Source organism: Oncorhynchus mykiss, chromosome 5, assembly GCF_013265735.2.
Source record: "Oncorhynchus mykiss isolate Arlee chromosome 5, USDA_OmykA_1.1, whole genome shotgun sequence".
NCBI lineage: Eukaryota > Metazoa > Chordata > Actinopteri > Salmoniformes > Salmonidae > Oncorhynchus > Oncorhynchus mykiss.
The window spans coordinates 19,355,049-19,378,880 of NC_048569.1; the positions used below are offsets into that span (position 1 = coordinate 19,355,049).

Sequence of the window (23,832 nt, forward strand, 5' to 3'; positions counted from 1 at the left end):
AAATGTCTTGCTATGGTGTGCAATAATTAATACAACCCTGGTTGGTTCATAAACCACAGTGTAGACGCAGGATTCTGGAGAACTAGCTACTGGCTAACATCTCACATCGGATTCAGCTAATCAGCTGCTCTTTGGGACTTTGACACCGTGAATCAGGTGTGTTAGAGCATAGAGTCCCACAGTGGAGGTGTCATAATACCCATAAAACCTAGCGGTCAAACAGGGAAATGGCTCCAAATGCTTTCCACTATACATTTTTCCCGCAGGGTATTTTAGAAACACAAAAATAAGAGCTGTGTTTCGTGTGGGCTTACAAGCAAATACATTGACACAAGTCACCTTGTCCTAGAGAGATCTACACGTTTATCAAAACATCACGCCCAGGTAAGCCTACACGAAACACAGCCTTTATTATAAGTGTTTCTAAAATCCCCTATAGGAAAAATGTATGGTGGAAAAACGATTAGAAGCATTTCCTTGTTTGACCGCTAGGTTTTATGGGTATTATGACTCATACCGTGGTACTTTATTACTGGAGCAAAATCCTGCACACACCCACTCAGCAACAAAGTCATAATGATAATAGCTGAATGTTATTTGGTAAAGCTAGCAGCACACTTTCAAAGACAACTGAGGCACGAGAGTAAAGAAAACCTATAATATGCAGTATAATTTTTTTAATTTCACCTTTATTTAACTAGGCAAGTCAGTTCTTATTTACAATGACGGCCTACCAAAAGGCAAAAGGCCTCCTGCGGGGACGGGCTGGGATTAAAAAATAAAAATATAGGACAAAACACACATCATGACAAGAGAGACACCACAATAGTACATAAAGAGAGACCTAAGACAACAACATAGCATGGCAGCAACACGTGAAAACACAGTATGGTAGCAACACAACATGACAACAACATGGTATTAACACAACATGGAGGCAGCACAACATGGTAGCAGCACAAAACATGGTACAAACATTGTTGGGCACAGACAACAGCACAAAGGGAAAGAAGGTAGAGACAACAATACATCCCACAAAGCAGCCACAACTGTCAGTAAGAGTGTCCATGATTGAGTCTTTGAATGAAGAGCTTGAGATAAAACGGCCCAGTTTGAGTGTTTTTTGCAGCTCGTTCCAGTCGCTAGCTGCAGCAAACTGAAAAGAGGAGCGATGTGTGTGCTTTGGGGACCTTTAACAGAAAGTGACTGGCAGAATGGGTGTTTTATGTGGAGGATGAGGGCTGCAGTAGGGATCTTGGAGTTGACCAGTTTACAGAGTAGTATAGATTGCAGTGATGTGTCCTATAAGGAGCATTGGTGGCAAATCTGATGGACGAATGGTAAAGAACATCTAGCCGCTAGAGAGCACCCTAACCTGCCAATCTATAAATTATGTCTCCGTAGTCTAGCATGGGTAGGATGGTCATCTAAATCAGGGTTAGTTTGGCAGCTGGGGTGAAGGAGGAAACCAAGTCTAGATTTAACCTTAGCCTGCAGCTTTGATATGTGCTGAGAGAAGGACAATGTACCATCTCGCCATAATCCCAACTACTTGTATGAGGTGATTACTTCAAGCACTAAACCCTCAGAGGTAATAATCACACCAGTGGGGAGAGGGGAATTCTTATTACCAAACCGGTGATTACTTCAAGCTCTAAACCCTCAGAGGTAATAATCACACCGGTGGGGAGAGGGGAATTCTTCTTACCAAACCACATGACCTTCGTTTTGGAGGTGTTCAGAACAAGGTTAAGGGCAGAGAATGCTTATTGGACACTAAGAAAGCTTTGTTGTATAGCGTTTAACACAAAATCCGGGGAGGGGCCAGCTGAGCATAAGACTGTATCATCTGCATATAAATGGATGACAGAGATTCCTACTGCTTTAGCTAGGCTGTTTAATGTAAATTGAGAAGAGCGTGGACCTAGGATCGAGCCTTGGGGTACTCCCTTGGTGACAGGCAGTGGCTGAGACAGCAGATGTTCTGACTTTATACACTGCACTCTTTGAGAGAGGTAGTTAGCAAACCAGGCCAAAGACCCTTCAGAGACACCAATACTCCTTAGCCGGCCAACAAGAATGGGATGGTCTATCGTATCAAAAGCTTTGGCCAAGTCAATAAAAATAGCAGCACAACATTGCTTAGAATCAAGGGCAATGGTGACATCATTTAGGACCTTTTAAGGTTGCAGTGACACATCCATAACCTGAGTGGAAACCCTATTGCATACCCAAGAGAATACTATAGATGTCAAGAAAGCCAGTCAGTTGATTATTGACAAGTTTTTCCACCACTTTTGATAAACAGGGCAACATAGAAATTGGAGATCAGCTTTAATCTCCCTCTTTAAATAAAGGACACACCGTAGCTGCCTTTGAAATAATGGGAACCTCCCCAGAGAGGAGAGACAGGTTAAAAAGGTCAGAGATAGGCTTGGCGATGGTAGGGCAGCAACCTTAACGAAGTAAGGGTCTAAACCATCTGACCCAGATGTTTTTTGGAGGTCAAGTTTAAGGAGCTTCTTTAGCACCTCGGACTCAGTGACTGCCTGCAAGGAGAAACTTTGTAGCGAGGCAGGGGGAAAAGGGGGAGGAGCATCGGGGATAGTCGCATTAGAAGGGGTGGGAGATGAGGAAACGTTGGACGGGCAAGGAGGTATGGCAGAGTCAAATAGGAATCCTGACTTAATGAAGTGGTGATTAAAGTGCTCCGCCATGTGCTCCTTGTCAGTAACAACCACATCATCAACATTAAGGGACATGGTCAGCTGTGTGGAGGAGGGTTTATTCTCCAGGTATTTAACCATTTTCCAGTGAGAGAATTCCTCCTTAAAGAAACTAATTTTGGCCTTCCGGATAGCCTGAGTGCACTTATTTCTAATTTGCCTGAACGAGAGTATGCGTTCCCCGAGCGATTTGACAAATGGAATTCTTGAGGTGGAGTAACAAATCAGTAATAACAAATCATAATCTTATAAATGTGTCATATATTACGATATAATGGCCATTATCAAGGGGATAAAGCTTCTGATGTATAAAAATGTTTGCAACTTCAAATGTAGGTCTACATTTATTGTCTTCTGTTGTGATTTGGGTGTATTGTTCTGAAACCAGGACGAAAGTGATTAATCAATTAGACAACACGGCCGCCTTGTGTTAAAGTATTTTAGTGCAAGACCTTTCAACGCAATCCCCTCTTGTCACTGGTTGTCTCCTATGGTTCTCTTTTGTGTGCTTGTCACCTTACTGGATATTATGTATAGATTTTTAGCCAACATCCTTGATTACAGTTTTTATTGGTAGAGTAGTTTATATTAAGCAACATAATTCAGGATGAACGGAATGAACTCCTTTATCTAGGAACCAAGTACAACCGTGGACGTGTTTACTTTCGGACATTCACACTTGTGACAAATTTCCGAAGTACACATTTCAGCATGGCGTTTAGAAAAATGTGTAACGTTGGATCTCTAATTGTGTACAGCATAACGATTGTTGCGGCGTTGTAATTATTCATTTAGCTCTTTATAGAGGTGAAATATTCCTGTTTAAACCACGAGTACCGATTAGTTATGTTATTGTTACTTAGCAAATGTAGCGAATTCGTTCATGTTTGAGCTTCTGATCACATGTTAGCAGAGCTAGCGAACTTATAGCAAGTAGCTAACTTACTGAGCTACAGAACGTTTGAAGTATATTGGGCTGTCAAAAGCTAGTCATTTAGCAAGGTTAACTTTTTTTAATGAGATATTAAGAGTATAAAGTGGAAGTCCTGGCTGTCATTACTCTCACACTGCTTCCCACCAAGAAATCAACCGAGTTGACAGCAAGATTTTCAAAAGCTAAGCTCACAGCCATCGAGACATGATGTGTAAAGTCAAACCAGAGAAAACGGACTCTGCTGCTTCTAAAGTGCCAAAATCCAGTCAGAGCCAAACGAAAAAGAAACCTCGAAAGAAAACGTTTTATCAACACACCAAGAAAAAAGAGCCCATTTCAAAAGATCAAGGTAAAACCAAGGCGTTGCTTCCCCCGAAAGATGCCCAACAGTTTTCAACCAACTGGAAAACGTTACTAGAGGTAAGGACTTGGTTATGACTTAAGTCAGAAATGGCGTGTTGTGTTACAGATTTTTGGATAGATGACAGACTTGAATGCATTAGTACCACTGTCATCCCTGTCAAAAATATGGTGTTATTAGAGCTCTCTCTATTTGCAGGTGTTCAAATCCAACCCCCCTCCTGTGAAAAGGCAACTGTTTCAGCAAAACTCAAAGAAGGAAGTCCCTAAGAAACCCACTAAAGACATTTCAAAGGACGAGACTCATAAGAAACCAACTAAAGACGTTTCGAAGGAGGTGGCTGTGGTGCATAAGAAGCCTGCTAAGAACGTATCAAAGACAGTGACTGATGCCAAGGCAACTAAGCCCAAGCAGGTGAACAGTGGGAAAGCATGGAAGGACAGTTCTGTTCCTAGTAAAACTCAGGTGAATGGGATAGATCCAGGACAATCGGGGACAGAACAGCCCAAAGCCAAGAAGAGGAAACAGAGCAGTGTCCAGATAGACAGCAATGCACAGTTGAAGAAGAAGAAAGTAGAAGTGGAGGAAAAGAAACCCACTGAGTAAGTCTGTCCAGTGTTACCAATATTGCCTTGACTTGGGCAGGAGCTTACCAGAACTAAGTACCAGCACCTCCAATGTTCTACTGCGTGAGTTTCTGCACATCTTTTATAGAATATCAGCTCAAAGGTGTTGCAGAGTTTCTGCACCTAAATATAAACAGTACAGGCACCCAAAATGAATACCGGCAAGTAAGTGTGACTATTGAGGTGTTGACTTCAAGAACTTCTCACTGTTGTAAAAAAGCATGTGTGTGGTTTGTCTGTGTTTAGTCATTTCTGTAGTCAATTGTCAAACTTGCATCCAAACCTACGGTCAGATTATCAGATATTATTTCCACAGGCACCTCAGTGTTGGTTAATGTATGTGATGGTTAATACATATCTGTCCTCCAATAGATTGGACATGTGGTTTGATGATGTGGACCCTGACGACATTGAGGCCACAGTGGGAACAGAGGCAGCCGATATCATGAGGAAGATCCAAGGCACTCAGAAGACAGACGCCCAGACCACAGAGAGCGCGCTGGTCAAGGACAGGGCATTTGAGGGGTAAGTTAGGCAGCGATTCTCAACTGGTGGTTTTTGAATGGGTTGCAAGTGTTGAGTTTTTAAAAAAAAAATTATGAAAAAATACTCCAGTCTGAACTTAAACCAGGTAGAAAGTGTGTCAATTATAATGAATTTACATTTTTACTTCATTTTAATCTCAATAATTTTTCTTCACAGTATTGCAGTGTTTTCAATATAGAGCTATTAGCAGCATTGTGCTACATTAACAGCAGTGCATATTCCACACCTATCTTGGCCTGGTAGGCAAACTGTGGGGGGGTAAAGAAACCCGGAGCACCTGCTGCTTTAGTTGTGCCAGGACCACTCTCTCAAATACCTTCATCAGCTGGGAAGTGAGTGCAACAGGCTTGAAGTTGTTTAGGCCCTGCCCTTGGTGTTTTTGGGAACAGGCACAATGCAGGGGGATTTCCATTGTGTAGGTACAGTAGAGGTAGACAGTGACTGCATGAAGATAAAGTGCAGGATGCCACTCAACTGCGCAGTACAGTCACTGAGCACCCGGGTCTGATTCTATCCGGTCCAACAGCCTTCCTGGCATTTGCCCATTTGAACTGTTTCCTCAACTGGTCCACAGTCTGAGTAATTACCCGTACTGTGGCAGTCACTATCCAAGCGCATGACAGAGAACCCATCCGAAGTCACTGATTCAACAAGTGTATCCTCCATAAGCCAAGTTTTGATGAAAGAAGGAAAGCTCACATCGTAAAAGTCCTGTTGGCATTGAATGTTTGCGTACAGCTCATCTACCTTGTTGGGGAGTGGGCACACGTTCCCCCCCATGATGATGAAGGCTTGCATTTTCTCTGTCTGTTCCGCACTCTCACACCAAATGTATTTATAAAGCCCTTCTTACATCAGCTTATATCTCAAAGTGCTGTACAGAAACCCAGCCTAAAACCCCAAACAGCAAGCAATGCAGGTGTAGGAGCGCGGTGGCTAGGAAAAACTCCCTAGAAAGGCCAGAACCTAGGAAGAAACCTAGAGTGGAACCAGGCTATGTGGGGTGACCAGTCCTCTTCTGGCTGTGCCGGGTGGAGATTATTACAGAACATGGCCAAGATGTTCAAATGTTCATAGATGACCAGCATGGTCAAATAATAATAATCACAGTGGTTGTTGAGGGTGCAACAGGTCAGCACCTCAGGAGTAAATGTCAGTTGGCTTTTCATAGCCGAACATTAGGAGTATCTCTACCGCTCCTGCTGTCTCTAGAGAGTATAAAACAGCAGGTCTGGGACAGATAGGACGTCCGGTGAACAGGTCAGGGTTCCATAGCTGCAGGCAGAACAGTTGAAACTGGAGCAGCAGCACGGTCAGGTGGACTGGGGACAGCAAGGAGGCATCAGGCCAGGTAGTCCTGGGGCATTGTCCTAGGGTTCAGGTCCTCCTCCGAGAGGGAATTCGAGAGAGCATACTTAAATTCACACAGGACACCGGATAAGACAGGAGAAATAGTCCAGAGACAACACTCCACTTTGTCTGGTTGGAGCGCATACAGCTCCTTGATTGAGTATATCACTACAGCATTAAAAATAGTTCTCAAGATTGAATTTTGGCAATTATTTTTCATGATGTGAGTATTGGTTTGTGACAGACAAACTGGTTCAATTTGGGTCCCGAAGCAAAACCAGTTGAGAACCGAAGCAAAACCAGTTGAGAACCACTGCGTTAACCACATAAGAGTTTAACAGGTTGTTTTTTGGAAATCGTACTAGAGTCTTACACCTGGTAATGTCATAAGAATCCCACCCCATAAAGCCCATAAATGATGCCCTGTGGACATATTCCTAGATTATGCAATGTAGTTCAAGTCACCTTTTTAATATGCATGAAGGGTACACCTGATTGTCATTGTAAAGAAATGCATTTCCTTCTCCCACATTACCTTGTATGCGTCGTTTAGCTAGCTGGGAATAGAAGTTTGATGTTTCTTCACCTATTGGTGTCCTTATTTAAAAAATAAAAATGACTCCATAACTTGAATGCCCCGTTTGCTACATTCATTTTAAGATGTCAAAACATCCTGCGTCCTCCTATTTCTATGGGCACAAGCACTGTTAATAATATAAACTGTTAACACCCCTCTAGTTGGCGAGTTTTTTTTTGCAGGTTTAAAGCTTATTTCCTGCAATTCTACACATGTTGTCATGAGTTGCAGAGAAAAACGTGCAGTTTTAAAGCTCTGTCTTGCAATTGTACACTGTTTTTGTGATATGAGTGACAAACATTACTACAAAATCAATGGGCTAAAAAACCTGGGGGGGTCAAGCTTCAAGTCAAGTAACAGGTGTGACCAAGGCTTTTTCTTTCCCTGTTCATCATGGCACCTGTCAGCCTGACCAAGGCGGTGGCTATGGACTGTGAGATGGTGGGTGTGGGGCCAGATGGAGAGGACAGCATCGTAGCCCGGGTCTCCCTTGTCAACCATTTTGGAAAGTGCATCTATGACAAATTCGTCAAACCCACAGAGAAGGTGACGGACTACAGGACAGCTGTCAGTGGCATCCGACCAGATGACATCAAAAACGGTAAGCAGGATGAGCTGACCTCCTTAGTGATTATTTTACCACTATATTAATATGGTCTTATGGTAGCATTGGAAACGGCAACAAACTCACTAAAGCCCAAAAGAGTCTTATTTTAGGATGAAGTTATCTGCGGGTCGTTTTCAAATGCGACTTGTGTCGTCTGTTATATTCTGCAGGTGAGAATGTGAAGACCGTACAGAAAGAGGTGGCTGAGATCCTCCAGGGGAGAACGCTTGTGGGACACGCCATTCACAATGACCTCAAGGTACACCTACTATGATGTTACTTGCATTGTTCATCATTCTAACGAAAACCTGACCATTGTCAACATTTACATATACTTTCCATGCTAACATTTTTCAGATTTTGTTCTTGGATCACCCAAAAAAGAGAATCAGAGACACCCAGAAGTATAAATCTTTCAAGAAAATTGTGAAGGTAAAGACTGGTTTGTGGGCAGATATTTTGTATTAATGTGCGTGACTGAAGGGGTTGTAATAACACTATAAGAGGAAGATAATGTTATTTTATTTTCAGAGTGGTCGGCCCTCTCTGAAACTCCTGTGTAGAGAAATACTCGGTGTCAAAGTACAACAGGGAGAACATTCATCCGTAAGTCAGCTTTTTATCAATCTTTATTTTGTAGCTCACATATACAGTAGTACAACTGTGAACCGTAGCCAATGTCTGAGAATGTGTTGCAGGTCCAAGACGCCCAGGCGACCATGAGGTTGTACACGATGGTGAAGAAACATTGGGAGGCAGAGATCAAGGCTAGTCATAACAACCCGGAGTTAACCAAGAAGACCAAGGAACCAAGGAAGCCCAAATCACCCAAACACAAATGAACCTGACTGACTGAACTGCATCAGTCTGTAATGGGACTGAGGACTCGCCCTTGACTAGATGGCACAGGACAGGAGGCTTGATTGAATTAACAATTGTTTCTTTTGGAAGTGAACTTGCACTTTGAGGTCTTAGTGAATTGAGGAATCTCTTGGTGACCCATAAGGATTACACAAAGCGGTTTGATCAAATTAATATGGACTTTATTCAAATCCCACTCAACCCTAATCATTCAGAAAGTTGGTCATCAGAAACAGCCTAGTGCCGCTTTAACTATGCATGGATCTTTCACTCATTGTCTGCTATATCAGTTTTCTGGTTCGAATGTTTTAAAATGTGGTATTTTTCTGATCTAACATCCATGTCTTGATGTTGAATATCTGCAGTTTAAATTCCAAGTGTTTGGATTATGTGTTGCCTTTGTATTTGAGAGTTTTTCATGAATTAAAGGTAAGATATTTAAATCACAAGTAATAACTAGGAGGAAAAATGTTTAGCCATATGGCGAGAATACCATGGGCGCGTTCGTAAATTTGCTCTGGCCATCTACTATAACTGATTAATTTAAGAACGTTCGACATGACCGGTGTCAGTAAATGTCGGCAAAAATGCGAATTAGTGTTGCCAGCAGCAAAGTTAGTCACCAATGCTCTGGATAACATGAAAAAAGCCTAACCAGCTCTGCTAGGGTGAGTAAAATGGTCAGAGTGAGGTGTTCTCTAATTTTTGTATGGAAGTAGCTATCAAGCTAGCTAATTTTAGCCGGATAGTTTGACTGCTGTTAAGGTCAGAACGCTCGGATCAACCCTACTCCTTGGCCAGAGCAAAACGCTCAATTTACGAACGCCCAAAGCGTTCTCTGGGACTCCAGAGTGAATTTACAAACGCACCCCCATATAACTAGCAACCAAGTTAGTATGCTCATTTTGACCTTATAGTATATTACATCATAAAAAAGCAACAAAGACAAACTAAATTCACTTCGATTCAACATACCTAAACAGAAGAATACACAGAAACCCCTTACAGCAAACTAGAGGTCTGTGCTGCAAAACTCATTCCTATTGCATGGGGCAAGCTGTTAGACTGCTGCACCACTCTGGAACCTCAAACACTAAGGCACTGCATCTCAGCGCAAGAGGTGTCACTAGAGTCCCTGGTTAAAATCCAGGCTGTATCTCATCCAGCTGTCATTGTAAATACGAATTTGTTCTTAACTGACTTTCCCAGTTAAGTAAAAAATATTTTCCATAACGCTATAGTGTAACCATTAAGGACTTGTATGTGCCCAGAGATCATAAGGTAAGGATTAGTGTCCCTCTTGTATATGGGGGTAAATCTCTTTTGAAATATGTCTAGCAAATTGAGTTACAAAACCATGATGAACCTGCCAAAATCGACTATCATTCCGAGAACCAAGATGTCTTTTTTTAAACCCATTTTACATTTACCCGAATTTTTCACATTTTCACCCCAAAATCGTATTACCGAAATGCGCCCGGATTAAATTCTCAGGTCATTTTATAAAGCTTAACTTATTTGAATAAAACAAAGTTTACATTAAACTATATTTATTACATACAATGTCTGGATATGTGTCCAAAAACTTTCTAGTTCCTGTAAAAACTCCAATCAGGTTTTATTCATCCATTATGCATCATCTAGAGTACCCCATTTGGCCTTCTCATTACCAAAATGGCTGAAGAGCTCAAATTGGGAAAAAGCTATTTCATTTGAAATATTTATTTTCAGTGTTATGTTTAACTCAGGCCTTTTCATTAGGGGAGCAATGTTAAAATAAAATATTGATTTGTTTAACTTTTTTTGGTCTGTTACAGTAATGAAAATGTTGGTAAAATGCATAATATCTGAAACTATTGAAATATATATTTTGAACCTTTATTTAACTAGGCAAGTCAGTTAAGAACAAATTATTTACAATGACAGCCTAGGAACAGTAGGTTAACTGCCTTGTTCAGGGGCAGAAAGACACAGTTTTACCTTGTCAGCTCGGGGATTCGATCTAGCAATTAGATAGCTGCTAACACGCCTATGTTGCATATTGTTTTGAACTATGAGCCTAAATAGTGTTCCATATATTCCTAAGTGATATAATATCGCTTGTATGCCTGTAGTGTTTGATTCCTTTTAACAAAAGCTGGTTCATTTGTACGTGTATGTGGATAGTACCTATGCTTTGGTTAAAGTGACCTGCAATATTGTTCTTGCTAGTTACCCTGTATGATGTATATAGAAAAAAAAAATATGCCTAACTGAGAACCAATCATGGGCGACCATTTTACTGATTGAAATGTTTTCCAATCCAGAGAGAATGTGCGAGATACACTACTGTAAGAGGTGTGGCCAAACAAGCTAACTCAATGCATTACTTTTCACCAAAAGAGTCGACCAAAAAAACAACAGTAGCATGTTGCTGAACAACACATTTCACCTGTGATCAGAGGTTGGACAGAAGATTGTATCTCCTATCTGACTAAGGAAAAAGACTAATATTTGCTTTGTGTGCTGTGTTAAACCCTATTAGTCTCTGAATCAAGACATTATCTCATCACAGTCCTTAAACCTTTAACATTCTGCTTCCATGGGTCAGAAGGCTAGATCGCACTAGGATTTGTAGAGTCGAAAATAAACATTCTGAAGTGGCATAGATCAACCGGGTTCGAGGTCAATTCAGGTTCCAGAAGGGAACAACAATAGGTTCTAAAGCACTATAGCCGTTCTTTAGTGCCCAATTCAATTTGTATCGCAGAGGTTCAGCGCTATAGCGTGATTTAAATGTTAAAGTCATTTCCGATTGAGCCGACACATGCATCGTTTACCGTGAATGCAGTCTCCACGAAAGTGGGAACATTACCTTTGAATTTCAATTGCACTACAGCGCTGAACTTCAGAGAGATGTATTGAATTGAGCCCTTAATCTGTTTTTCTTCTCATGATATACACAACCTATAGCAACCTGTGACTGTTTGATTACAAGCAAATTTGTAGAATGCCCCAAAAGCTGATAAGATAGTTCATCTAACCGTTGTTAGAACTATGATGTCACAGTGAATCCTATGTCCTCTGTAAACATGCAATGTTGTCAATGTTTGTTCAAAGTGTTCAGTTGAAAACTGAATATTGGTTACTTCATATCTCAAGTAATCAATATAAAAGAGGACTCCCATCTTTGGGTACACTGGATGGATATACATTTGGGATTACTGTCCCAATGGCCGAATTTCCAATTGCCGGTGGCAAACAGAGGAAGATGACTTGGGAAAATCCTTAACAAAAACTACAATTCCACTTTCACTATCGCCCAGGTTTCCTGAAAGGCGGATTGGCTAAAATGGTACATTCCTTTTCCTACTTGCAAAAAATGGATACCCCAGTAACCAGGACAACAAAACAGCACACAAAAATGAAAAAAAAAAAAAAACGTATTAAAACAACCGCTAAACCTTTACATGAACTAAAATGTCAAACTAAATTCACACTATTAAAGGACCAAATTACATCAAATCTATACGGACACATTTCATCAAATAAGACATTAAAGATGCAGCAGTTTAGATACATAAACTCAGTAACAGAGAGGGAGAGGTGGGGTAAAAGAGAAGAGATGGTGGGGGAGAGGGGTTGACATCTTTATCCCTTGATAAAGGATAGTGTTCCTCCTCTGTGAGACCGGAGGGATAAGCCATGTCACTATATTGACCCGTCAGTCGTCCCGGTCAGCTTCTCCTCATCCCCCAGTTTCTGGTGATTCAGCCTGGCGTAACTCACCGCATCACCCCTGAAAGAAACAGAGTGGTGGAAGAGAGAGAAACAGGGCCGAAAGCATGACACCACAGAGGAAAGGGGAGATGTTAGATATAATGTTGAATGAGATAATTTACAGGGTTACTTTTTGCCACTCAAAGTTACAATGAGGGTATGGAATGAAGCTGTTATCTCCTGTTACAAGATGTTACATTATTTTAAATGTAATGCATCTTACTACTGATTAATAACACCTAAACATCTAAATGTTGATTAAAAATGCATGTTCATTTGAACTGAAAGGGGAGAAAGTGTGAGAAAGAGGGGCGAGAAAGAAACAAATTCAATCTCAAGTACACTATGTAGGCCTACACACATATTCAAATCGAAATCTTATCACAAAAGAATGAATAGAAAAACCTCACTTTTTGCCCAGTGAGGCGAGACCATAGAGGACTCCCGTAGCGAAGGCAATGGCATTTCCAAACAAAGTGGTGATGGAGAAGCTCAGGAATATGGGAAACAGTGCCATCCTGGAAATACAAGAAACAGGGTTTGATTGAGTGAGTGATTACAGAAAACTTGAAGTATGTTTTTCAACTGGTTAAAAGGCCATTTAAAATTGCAGGCCTAGACAATGGACAGCTGAGTCATGTGAAGACAGCAGGTCTCAGTCCAGTTCTTACCCGCAGTAGAAGAAGGCTTTCTGCCATGGCTTGAATTTGTCAGCTCTAGCTGCCACTGCATTTGCAAACTCAATGAACTGGCAGCAGAATGGAACTTCACACAGGAACAGCACAAAGGCATTCAACCTTGAAAAAGAAGGAGGACATTAGCACATCTTTACACACACCACACACACTCTCTCTCTCTCTAATATATGTAGGCATGTATGCAAATCTAAAGCCTTGGCTAAGGATCATATTGTGCAAGACAAACTTACACCATCCATACTCCAGCAGCGATGTTTAAAGGGTTGACAGTGACACACATCCACACTCCTGAGATGGCACATGCTTCAGTGGGAGAGAAAATATCACATTACATGCAATGTTACAGTTCTGATAATGCAACCAGATCAAGTACAAACAGGTATAAATATGCATGTGGATGCTTCAGGCATATAGGGTCACCATGAATACCAATTTACCAGAATAAAGGAGGCTTTGTTCCAATTTAGAAATATGACAAACAGTGCTATTACCCTGACTGGGGACGTTATTCATCCACACTTAAATCAAATATAGCCTAACTGGAAACCACAAGGGCCTAAATTTCCGTTTAAACAAACATGAGTGGTTTTGATAGCAGGAGCACCAGAGGATCAGCTCTTCTCCTCTGGCAGAGAGCCATAGAATACGAGCCAAACAGGAGACAGATGAGTATTAATCTGAGGTTACAGGCCCCATGCTAAGATCCTGCTAGGCCCCTGATATACATTGCCTGGTTGGCTCTGCTGGGTGCAGCTACCAGTCCAGTGGCCACACTGTGAGCATGGGAAGGGACCCAGACAATGAAAAGACGGGATAATTACACACGACATCCATTGTACTCTGTAGTACACACACACACACACACACACTTGAATGAATAAATGAATTCACACAGCCCACTAGTGTCTCAAAGCTGAGACAGCTCATATTGTATTTTGTACCCAACTTTGATTAAATTATTATCTAGTGGGGCTAGAGTTGTATTGGTTTGAAACCATTAAAGCTTGAAAACACAGCACAGGATTTCTATCAAGAGAGAAACATCACGCTAACCTCATGCTAGTAATGACAGATTGGAGATCCCATACGAGTGTGATTAAATTAAATGGCTGCCACTCGCAACAACCTCCCACAGTACCAGATGAGACCATTCGGCTAGCTAGCACACTCATGCCATACACACAGAGACGCCCACACACAAGCACTGCTAGTCTCAGAGACACACATATGCAGTCTACTCTGCAGTAGCTAAAGTCAGAGGAATCATATACAGTGCCTTCAGAAAGTATTCATACCACTTGACTTAGTCCATATTTTGTTGTGTTACAGCTTGAATTCAAAACGAGTTACATAAGATTATTTTCCTTACCCATCTACACACAATACCCCCACAATGACAAAGTGAAAACGTGTTTTTTGGAAATGTTTGCACATTTATTGAAAATTAAATAGACATATTTCATTAACATAATTATTCACACCCCTGAATTAATACTTTGTAGAAGCATATTTGGCAATGATTACAGCTGTGAGTCTTCTGGGTAAGTCTCTAAGAGCTTTCCACACCTGGATTGTGCAAATTGCACATGATTGTTTTTAGGATTCTTCGACCTCTGTCAAATTGGTTGTTGATCATTGCTAGACAACCATTTTCAGGTCTTGCCATATATTTCTGCAGTAGATTTAAGTCAAAACTGTAACGTGCCAACTCAGGAACATTCAAGATATCCCTCTAGTGGTGTGGGGGCTGTGCTTTGGCAAAGTGGGTAGGGTTATATCCTGCCTGTTTGGCCCTGTCCGGGGGTATCATCGGATGAGGCCACATTGTCTCCTGACCCTCCTGTATCAGCCTCCAGTATTTATGCTGCAGTAGTTTATGTGTCGGGGGGCTAGGGTCAGTTTGTTATAACTGGAGTACTTCTCCTGTCTTTTCTGGTGTCCTGTGTGAATTTAAGTATGCTCTCTCTAATTCTCTCTTTCTTTCTCCCTCTCGGAGGACCTGAGCCCTAGGACCATGCCTCAGGACTACCTGGCATGATGACTCCTTGCTGTCCCCAGTCCACCTGGCCGTGCTGCTGCTCCAGTTTCAACTGTTCTGCCTGCGGCTATGGAACCCTGACCTGTTCACCGGACGTGCTACCTGTCCCAGACCTGCTGTTTTCAACTCTCTAGAGACAGCAGAAGTGGTAGAGATTATCTTAATGATCGGCTATGAAAAGCCAACTGACATTTACTCCTGAGGTGCTGACTTGCTGCACCCTCGACAACTACTGTGATTATTATTATTTGACCATGCTGGTCATTTATGAACATCTTGGCCATGTTCTGTTATAATCTCCACCCGGCACAGCCAGAAGAGGACTGGCCACCCCTTAGCCTGGTTTCTCTCTAGGTTTCTTCCTAGGTTTTGGCCTTTCTAGGAAGTTTTTCCTAGCCACCGTGCTTCTACACCTGCATTGCTTGCTGTTTGGGGTTTTAGGCTGGGTTTCTGTACAGCACTTTGAGATATCAGCTGATGTAAGAAGGGCTATATAAATACATTTGATTTGATTCACCGTCTACTTGGTAAGCAACTCCAGTGTATATTTGGCCTTGTGTTTAAAGTTATTGTCCTGCTGAAAGATGAATTAAATCTCCCAGTGTCTGGTGGAAAGCAGACAACCAGGTTTTCCTCTAGGATCTCCACTCCATTTATTTTTTATCTTGAAAAACTCCAGTCCTTAATGATTAGCCGCATACCCATAACAACACCCAGCATTATGCAGTATGCTTGAAAATATGGAGAGTGGTACTCACTAATGTGGTGTATTGGATTTGCATCAAACATAACACTTTTTTTGTATTTAAGACTAAAAGTTGCAATTTTTTTGTTGTTGTTTTAGAATATCTTTATTCTGTACAGGCTTTTTTCACTCTGTCAATTAGGTTAGTATTGTGAAGTAACTACACTGTTCCATCCATCCATCTTCAGTTGTTATTCTATCACAGCCATTAAACATAACTGCTTTAAAGTCACTATTGGTCTCATGGTGAAATTGTTTTATTTCCTCACTGACAACTGAGTTGAGAAGGACGCCTGTATCTTTGTAGTGACTGGGTGTGTTTATACACCATCCAAAATGTAATCATTCCATGCTCAAAGGGATATTCAATGTCTGATTTCTTTATTTTATTATTTTATTTTATTTTTCTTTATTTTTACGGTATTGGAAAACCTCCCTGGTCTTAGTGGTTGAATCTGTGTTTGAAATTCACTGCTCGACTGAGGGTCCTTACAGATAATTGTATGTGTGGGGTACACTATTATTGCACACAGAGCGAGTCCATGCAACTTATTATGTGACTTGCAACATTTTACTCCTGAACTTATCGTAACGTAACCATAGCAAAGGGTTCACATTTCAGCTTTTCATTTTTTATTAATTTGTAAAACCACTTCCACTTTTTTTTTTTTTTGAATTTTACCCCTTTTTCTCCCCAATTTCGTAGTATCCAATTGTTGTAGTAGCTACTATCTTGTCTCATCGCTACAACTCCCGTACGGGCTCGGGAGAGACGAAGGTTGAAAGTCATGCGTCCTCCGATACACAACCCAACCAAGCCGCACTGCTTCTTAACACAGAACGCATCCAACCCGCACCAATGCGCCGGAGGAAACACCGTGCACCTGGCCACCTTGGTTAGCGCACACTGCGCCCAGCCCGCCACAGGAGTCGCTGGTGCGCGATGAGACAAGGACACCCCTACCGACCAAGCCCTCCCTAACCCGGGCGACGCTAGGCCATTGTGCGTTGCCCCACGGACCTCCCGGTCGCGGCCGGTTACGACAGAGCCTGGGCGCGAACCCAGGGACTCTGATGGCACAGCTGGCGCTGCAGTACAGCGCCCTTAACCACTGCGCCACCCAGGAGGCCCAAACCACTTCCACTTTGACATTATGGGTTAGTGTGTGTAGGCCAGTGACACAAAATCTCAATTGAATCCATTTTAAATTCAGGCTGTAACTAAATGTGTAAAAAGTCAAGGGGTGTCAATACTTTCTGAAGGCACTGTAGGACATATCCTATCCTGAGCTCAGATTCAACAGCATGCTGAAGTATACAGAGCCAATTTAAAATGCAGCGGTCCCGCATGTGAATGTGATACAGCAAACACTACTCCGGAATCATAGCTACAGCGAGCAGGGAAGGGATAGGTGGGAAGGGAAGGCAGGGATGTGATTGGCCTAGTGCTGGGGAACTGCAACGCAGGCAGAAACAGCACCTCTGTCTGTCTCACACTGAGTACTCTACTCTAGTTAACATTATAAAATAGAAGCTATCACTGAACATAGCTTATGACTTATTGTGCCAGCCAGGCAAGCAGAAAGCCTATGACACAAGGAGATATGTGACAGCCAGGAGAGCAGACAGACAGTGCCAACTTCCAGCCTCTTAGTTCCTGTAATGAACAATGTGAACATGTGACTAATGGGTTATTGTTGTACATAGAGATTCTGGGGTAGAGTGATGTGGCAGTGCTTTGTCTGGGCAGACAGAGGCGCTCAGTAAGAACACTGAAGGCCTCAACTAAACACTGTAATATTTCAAAGACAGCAGATCAGCAGCTTCCTAAAGAGAGTATAGCCTCACACTGTCATTGCATGCCCTTCCGTCATGTGCACGTGCCTTCAGTCATGAGAGAGTATGCATGCATTGCATGTCAATTGAAGTCAGCTAGTATTTACATGGTTTTGTGCCTGTGTCAGGTGATAGAAATGTAAACATTTGTATTTTTTTTAATGATTGCAACATTGCTGCAAAAATTGAGGAGCAAGTGGAAGAAGGTCTATCTTCTTAGATAGACAAGTTCTATCTGCCATATATTAAATTAGCAGAATTGTCTGGAAAATATTGGATCTAAATAGATAAATACAGACCAATAAATATGGATATTTTGTCTCAAGTTTCAACCATCTGAAGGTCCAACACCACAGAAAACCAGTAGAGTAAGTTCAAATGTAATTGTATTCAACATTCAGGCTGTGTATACCATCAGCCTAAAGTCAGCAGGTGAAACCACTGACCTGTGTTAAGGTAGAGACAATAAGGATTAGCCACAATAGTGGAATTTGCAGTTCACCTTGAAAACAAAAAGTTCCTCATTGAAATGTATCCTAACAGACATAAATAGTGGAATAATTCAGTCTATATAATGCTAAATAAGGTTGGAATGTAGTTACATAATATATAGATTAATTAGACAATAAACAGTCAAATAATCCCACTGTGGCTGCACTAGACCGCATAATTGCATTGGGGGCATACATATGCACTGTACATATAGCCTTACCTATCGAGTGTGCACCCATGAAATGGGGTATCACCCTACTCAGCAACACCCACAGATCACAACTATGTAGAGTTTAATTAATTGATGATTTAAGAAAATAAATAGTTATGTAACATTCCAACCTTGTTTAGCATTATCTAGTCCACATATGGCATTATTCCACTATTTGGATCTGTTTGGCTCAGTTACAATGGGGAACTTTTATTTTGAAGGCAACCAGCAAATTCCAATATTGTAGCTACCTTCACACAGGTATCCAAATTCCAGACAAAGGTCCCCCATTGAAACGGATCCAAAAAAATAGTGGAATAATGCTATATTTGGACTAGATAATGCTAAACAGGTTGGAATATTGATACATAACTTAAAAATAAATACAATAATTAATATGTAAACTCTACATAGTTGTGATCTGTGGGTTTTGCTGAGTTGGGTGATTCCACTGTGGATGTATTAGAATAATTGTACAGCCTTAACTATGGAGTGCGAACCGATGAAACGGGGTACCAGCCCAGTACTCAGTGAAAGCCACAGATTACCATTCCAAAGAGTTAACGCAAATATTAGCGTCACAGCTCTTTTTGTGGGACGTTGACTGTAGGAAATCACGTCCCTGTGTATTAGACATTCAAATTGGACTGTCAATCACAGTAGTTATGAAAACGCTTAGTTAGTTTTACTTACATACTCCGCCCAGGACCCCAACGATTTTACAGAGCCATCGGTACCACCATGTCATTCCATCATCGTCGGTGACAGGTTTCGGAGCTGCCGCCTCGTCGCTGTTCATTTTGACCCAGTAATTGATTCAGCGACTCGCCTCAGTTAATTTAACAATAGCCACTACCGGCTGTGGCTCACTTGGACAAGGAAAACTAGCGTTAGTTAGCCAACGTCAATGGTCTTGTTGATAGTTGAAGAAATCACAGAGATGTGTGTTTTAATGATAGCTTTGATCAGGTCTATACTCTGGCTAGCTAAATAACAAACTATGGTTATCAACGGAGCATTGTTTTGTTGTCACGATAGCTGACAGCTAACATTAGCTATGAAGCTGGCTAACTCTTCTGTCGCCAAAGCAAAGTCTGGCTTCTGTCACACCGCTAACCTCCACTAACAAAGTTGGAACTTACTAAACTATTTTTTTTCCTTAAAATTAGGCAGCTAGAGCTACCACTATTAAATTACACCATTCACAAATTATCGTTTTAACGACCTGCTTTGTCTTAACTTGTCTCTAATCTGTTTGTTTTTTTTGTCCCGTCTTCTCGGAGGATCCCCCAGGTTCGTCCGCGTTGCATTGTGGGTGGAACTAAAATAGTGTACGTCACTATTTGTTTACATGTGGGTGTGTTCCAATCCAAACAGTTCGGTAGATGCTGCACAGCGCAGCGACACAACAAAATCCTGTAATATGTTTGTTTTATCCCTAATTAATTATGAGCATTTATGTATTTAATTATGATTTGCCTGAGACATATGAAGCTCCTACTTTTGCCAAAGACTCCAGCCACCCTAGTCATAGACTGTTCTCTCTGCTACCGCACCTAATCATTCAACGGTTTTCCTTTATTTTGTACTATTTTCTACTTTGTAGAATAATATTGAAGACATCAAAATGATGAAATAACACATATGGATTCATGTAGTAAGAGAGAGAGCAGACCCCCATGGCTATGACAGGGACTGGTACAATTAAGGCAGAGTTTAGAATGAAACAATGTTTGTTTAAAATCGACTACATTGCACTCGGACTGCGCAGAATCACTGATCTGCAAATCTCCTCCCAAAAACCTACTCAGTACCTGATCAAGATTCACAATTCTGCGCCTCACCTTGATCCCCTCAAACACGCTGAGAGATACACCTAGTCCCATTCAACCTGACAACAGAGTGGACTGCAGAGGCCTCAGAGTCCTCTGGCTGATCCTTCTCTCGTCCATTATCCCCATGGGCATCCTCTTCATCCCCATGGGGGTATGACACAACATCTTGTCCAGGTTTCGTTGGGTCACCTGACCTGCCTGCTGGAGGTGGGACACTGCCTGCTCCACGCTCGCCATCAGAGGGCTGTCCTCGCTCCGAAGACGCACTAAGTCCACCTGAGAAAGAGACCACGCACACATAGATGTATTGATGAATTGTATTTGTGACTGGATGACTCAGATAATTACACATAGGTTATGCATCAGACATTAAACATCCATTTGGAGTTTTTTTTTTACTTACCACTTCCTGTGCAAATTCAGGCTTCTTTATAAATGCAGGGCTGCTGGATCCCAATGCTAAGGTCAAGACAGAGAGTGATTATTTCACAGCTCCTGCCATAGCCAGCATCAGCACCTGAAACACCAGAAATATCATCAAATAGCCTGCTTGACACTGTTACAAAGTTATTGTAAAGACAGTGAATATTAGCACTCACTTTGAGATTTTGACATATTCTGCTGTCAGTGCTCATAATCTGACCGAACATAGATTGTGCTTTTTCAACATCACTCTAGAAGGAGAATAAAATATATTTAAACACATTTGTATGCCAGAGAGAGAGAGAGAGAGAGAGAGAGAGAGAGAGAGAGAGAGAGAGAGAGAGAGAGATGTCTCTTAGTACATTCAGAGAACCTAGTATTATAGACATTGTTTAGTGATGACAAAGATCAGTCATCTAAAAAATGTACCTTTATAGTTTAATGTGTCTGCCTTCTAATAGTAAAAGGATGCCACCTACTCTCATATAATCCTTTCATAAAACAACATGTCTATGGCAATATTGAAGGAGGTTGAGTCCGAAAATAATCCTCTCATGTCCTGTTAGAGAATATAGATAAATAATAGTATTTTTACAACTTCACAAACTACAGTATGTGTAAATGTCAATCAATGCCCTAGTCAAGAGGACTAGAGTTACTATGACAGCGCTTAGTTCATGACAGCACTTAGTCCAGATGTTGATTATGACTGTTCCCTGATTGTTGAAGTCCAAGTGCTGCATATAAATATTGTTACCTTGTCTGTCAGAGTGGCAGCAGACATCTCCTCCAGCCCCAGCTCATAGCACAGCCTCATGAACGGGGGACCAAACTTAAACTCTCCAAATGCTACGTTACTGTTCTCTTCGTGGTACCTGGACAGTGGAACGAACATGCAGAACACACAAACATACACGTAAATAATACAGAACCATAACTAAGAAAGAATGACAACATTAGTCAAACTCCAAGATTGCATTAAAGTATTTCAGACTAATGCTTTATCTGTCCGTAACACAGCTGATGAGTAGACTTGATCTTCAGGTCTGTTTTGACAGCTAATTGTCAGGATACTCATCTGGCCAGTGGCCACAATGCATTAGTGAGAAACTAGTATTTTACTGTGTGACCCATACCTGTAGATGGCACCTCTGGCTGTGACCATGTCCTCTGCAGATTGGCATAGGTGTAGAAGCAGTTTCAGGCCATCCTTCAATATTAACTCGTTCTTCTTTAGCTTCCGATTGAATACCTCCAAATAATGACCTGCAGAATAGAAAATGGTCAGTCAACTTCAAAATAAGTAGTTGAGGTACAGTAGTTAGACCCAAACAGTAAGGACATGCATATATACACATACATATACAGTGCATTCAGAAAGTATTCCAGCCTCTGGACTTTTTCCACATTTTGTTACAGCCCTATTAAAAATGATTCAATTGTTTTTTCGCCCTCATAAATCTACACGCAATACCCCATAATGACTAAGCAAAAACAGGTTTTTAGAAATTCTTGCAAATTTATTAAAAAACAAAAACTGAAATATCACATTCACAGAAGTATTCAGACCCTTTAATCAGTACTTTGTTAACAGCGATTATAGCCTCAAGTCTTCTTGGGTATGACGCTACAAGCTTGGCACACCTGTATTTGGCGGAGTTACTCCCATTCTTCTCTGCATATCCTCTCAAAATCTGTCAGGTTGGATGGGGAACGTCGCAGCACATATATTATCAGGTCTCTCCAGAGATGTTCGATCGGGTTCAGGTCCAGGCTCTGGTAGGGCCACTCAAGGACATTCAGAGATTTGTCCCAAAGGCACTCTTGCGTTGTGTTCTTAGGGTCATTGTCCTATTGAAAGGTGAATCTTCGCCCCAATCTGAGGTCCTAAGCGCTCTGGAGCAGGTTTTCATGATCTCTCTGTACTTTGCCCCGTTTATCTTTCCCTCAATCCTCACTAGTCTCCCAGTACCTGCGCTGAAAAACATCTGCACCGTATGATGCTGCCACCACTATGCTTCATTAATACATTTGCAAATATTTCTATCTATCTATCTAGATATTTGAAAATATTTCTATCTATCTATCTAGATGTTTGCAAATATTTCTATCGATCTATATTGCAAATATCTAGATAGATAGATAGAACACACATACACTACCATTCAAAAGTTTGGGGTCACTTAGAAATGCCCTTGTTTTTGAAAGAAAAGCACATTTTTTGTCCATTAAAATAACATCAAATTGATCAGAAATATATTATAGACATTGTTAATGTTGTAAATGACTATTGTAGCTGGAAACGGCAGATTTTTTATATAATATCTACATAGGTGTTCAGAGGCCCGTGATCAGCAACCATCACTCCTGTGTTCCAATGGCACGTTGTGTTAGCTAACCCAAGTTTAATCTTTTGGCGTTTGTCTTTACTTTATTTTAACAAAATGTATCTGCTATCATTTCTTACAACCGACAAGCTGTTTATCATATACCCTGTTGCCTAGTCGCCTTACGCCTATACATATCTACCTCTATCACTCCAGTATCCCCTGCACAATGTAAATATGGTATTGGGACTGACCCTGTATATAGCTTCTTACTTTCTTGTGTTCTTATTTTAATTTCTTGTGTGTTTTTATTCACAATACCCAAAAATAACACTATGTTCTACATTGTGTTTAGTGAATGCATTTACTGCATTGTTGTATTTGGAGCTTGCAAGAGAGGCATGTCACTGTACTTGTTCATGTCACATTAAAACTTGAGTAGCCAACTTTTTGATCCGGACACTTGATGAGCCACTGCCTGTTTCCGCTGCTGAAATTATTGTAGTTTGACAACATCCTCTGACAATAGATGCCTTTTTGCTGAAATGAACGGAGCAACAGGAGCAGAGATGATATTAGACTAGATATTCTCGACCGTCTCTGACAGGAGTACTGTGTTACTGTACTTGCCCATGGAGCTGAACAACTTGTGGAAATTGAGTGCATGCATTACAAATTCGTCTAGAAATTTGAAATAGTTCCAGGCTAAATATGAAAACCGGACAAGAAAAGACATCTCAACCGCTGTCACAGCAACAGTGACATTGATTGAGACAGATTCCTCGTGTGGTGGTTTGTCGACAAGGTACTGCACCATAACCATAAAATAAGTTATTCGTATACCTCCTACTCTGCATGCCATACAGTCCGATTGTATGCG

General features: G+C 41.3%; 2 protein-coding genes across 2 annotated transcripts; one reads left to right on the plus strand and one right to left on the minus strand.

Annotated features, from left to right (window-relative positions):
• Window positions 1–3,222: 3,222 nt before the first annotated feature.
• Window positions 3,223–9,041, plus strand: LOC110523377 (RNA exonuclease 4). The gene is made up of 8 exons (XM_021602038.2): window positions 3,223–4,080; window positions 4,220–4,623; window positions 5,020–5,172; window positions 7,528–7,721; window positions 7,898–7,986; window positions 8,085–8,159; window positions 8,259–8,333; window positions 8,426–9,041. Exons 1-8 carry the CDS (start codon window positions 3,865–3,867, stop codon window positions 8,567–8,569), a joined length of 1,350 nt encoding a protein of 449 aa, XP_021457713.2. The 5' UTR covers window positions 3,223–3,864; the 3' UTR covers window positions 8,570–9,041.
• LOC110523379 (calcium channel flower homolog) lies at window positions 8,339–20,187 on the minus strand. Its single transcript, XM_021602039.2, has 5 exons — window positions 19,061–20,187; window positions 13,276–13,348; window positions 13,019–13,144; window positions 12,758–12,865; window positions 8,339–12,366 (listed from the first exon to the last, which is right to left on the minus strand). The coding sequence occupies exons 1-5, from the start codon at window positions 19,164–19,166 to the stop codon at window positions 12,279–12,281; spliced, it is 501 nt and encodes a 166-aa protein (XP_021457714.2). The 5' UTR covers window positions 19,167–20,187; the 3' UTR covers window positions 8,339–12,278.
• Between the last annotated feature and the right edge of the window lie 3,645 nt (window positions 20,188–23,832).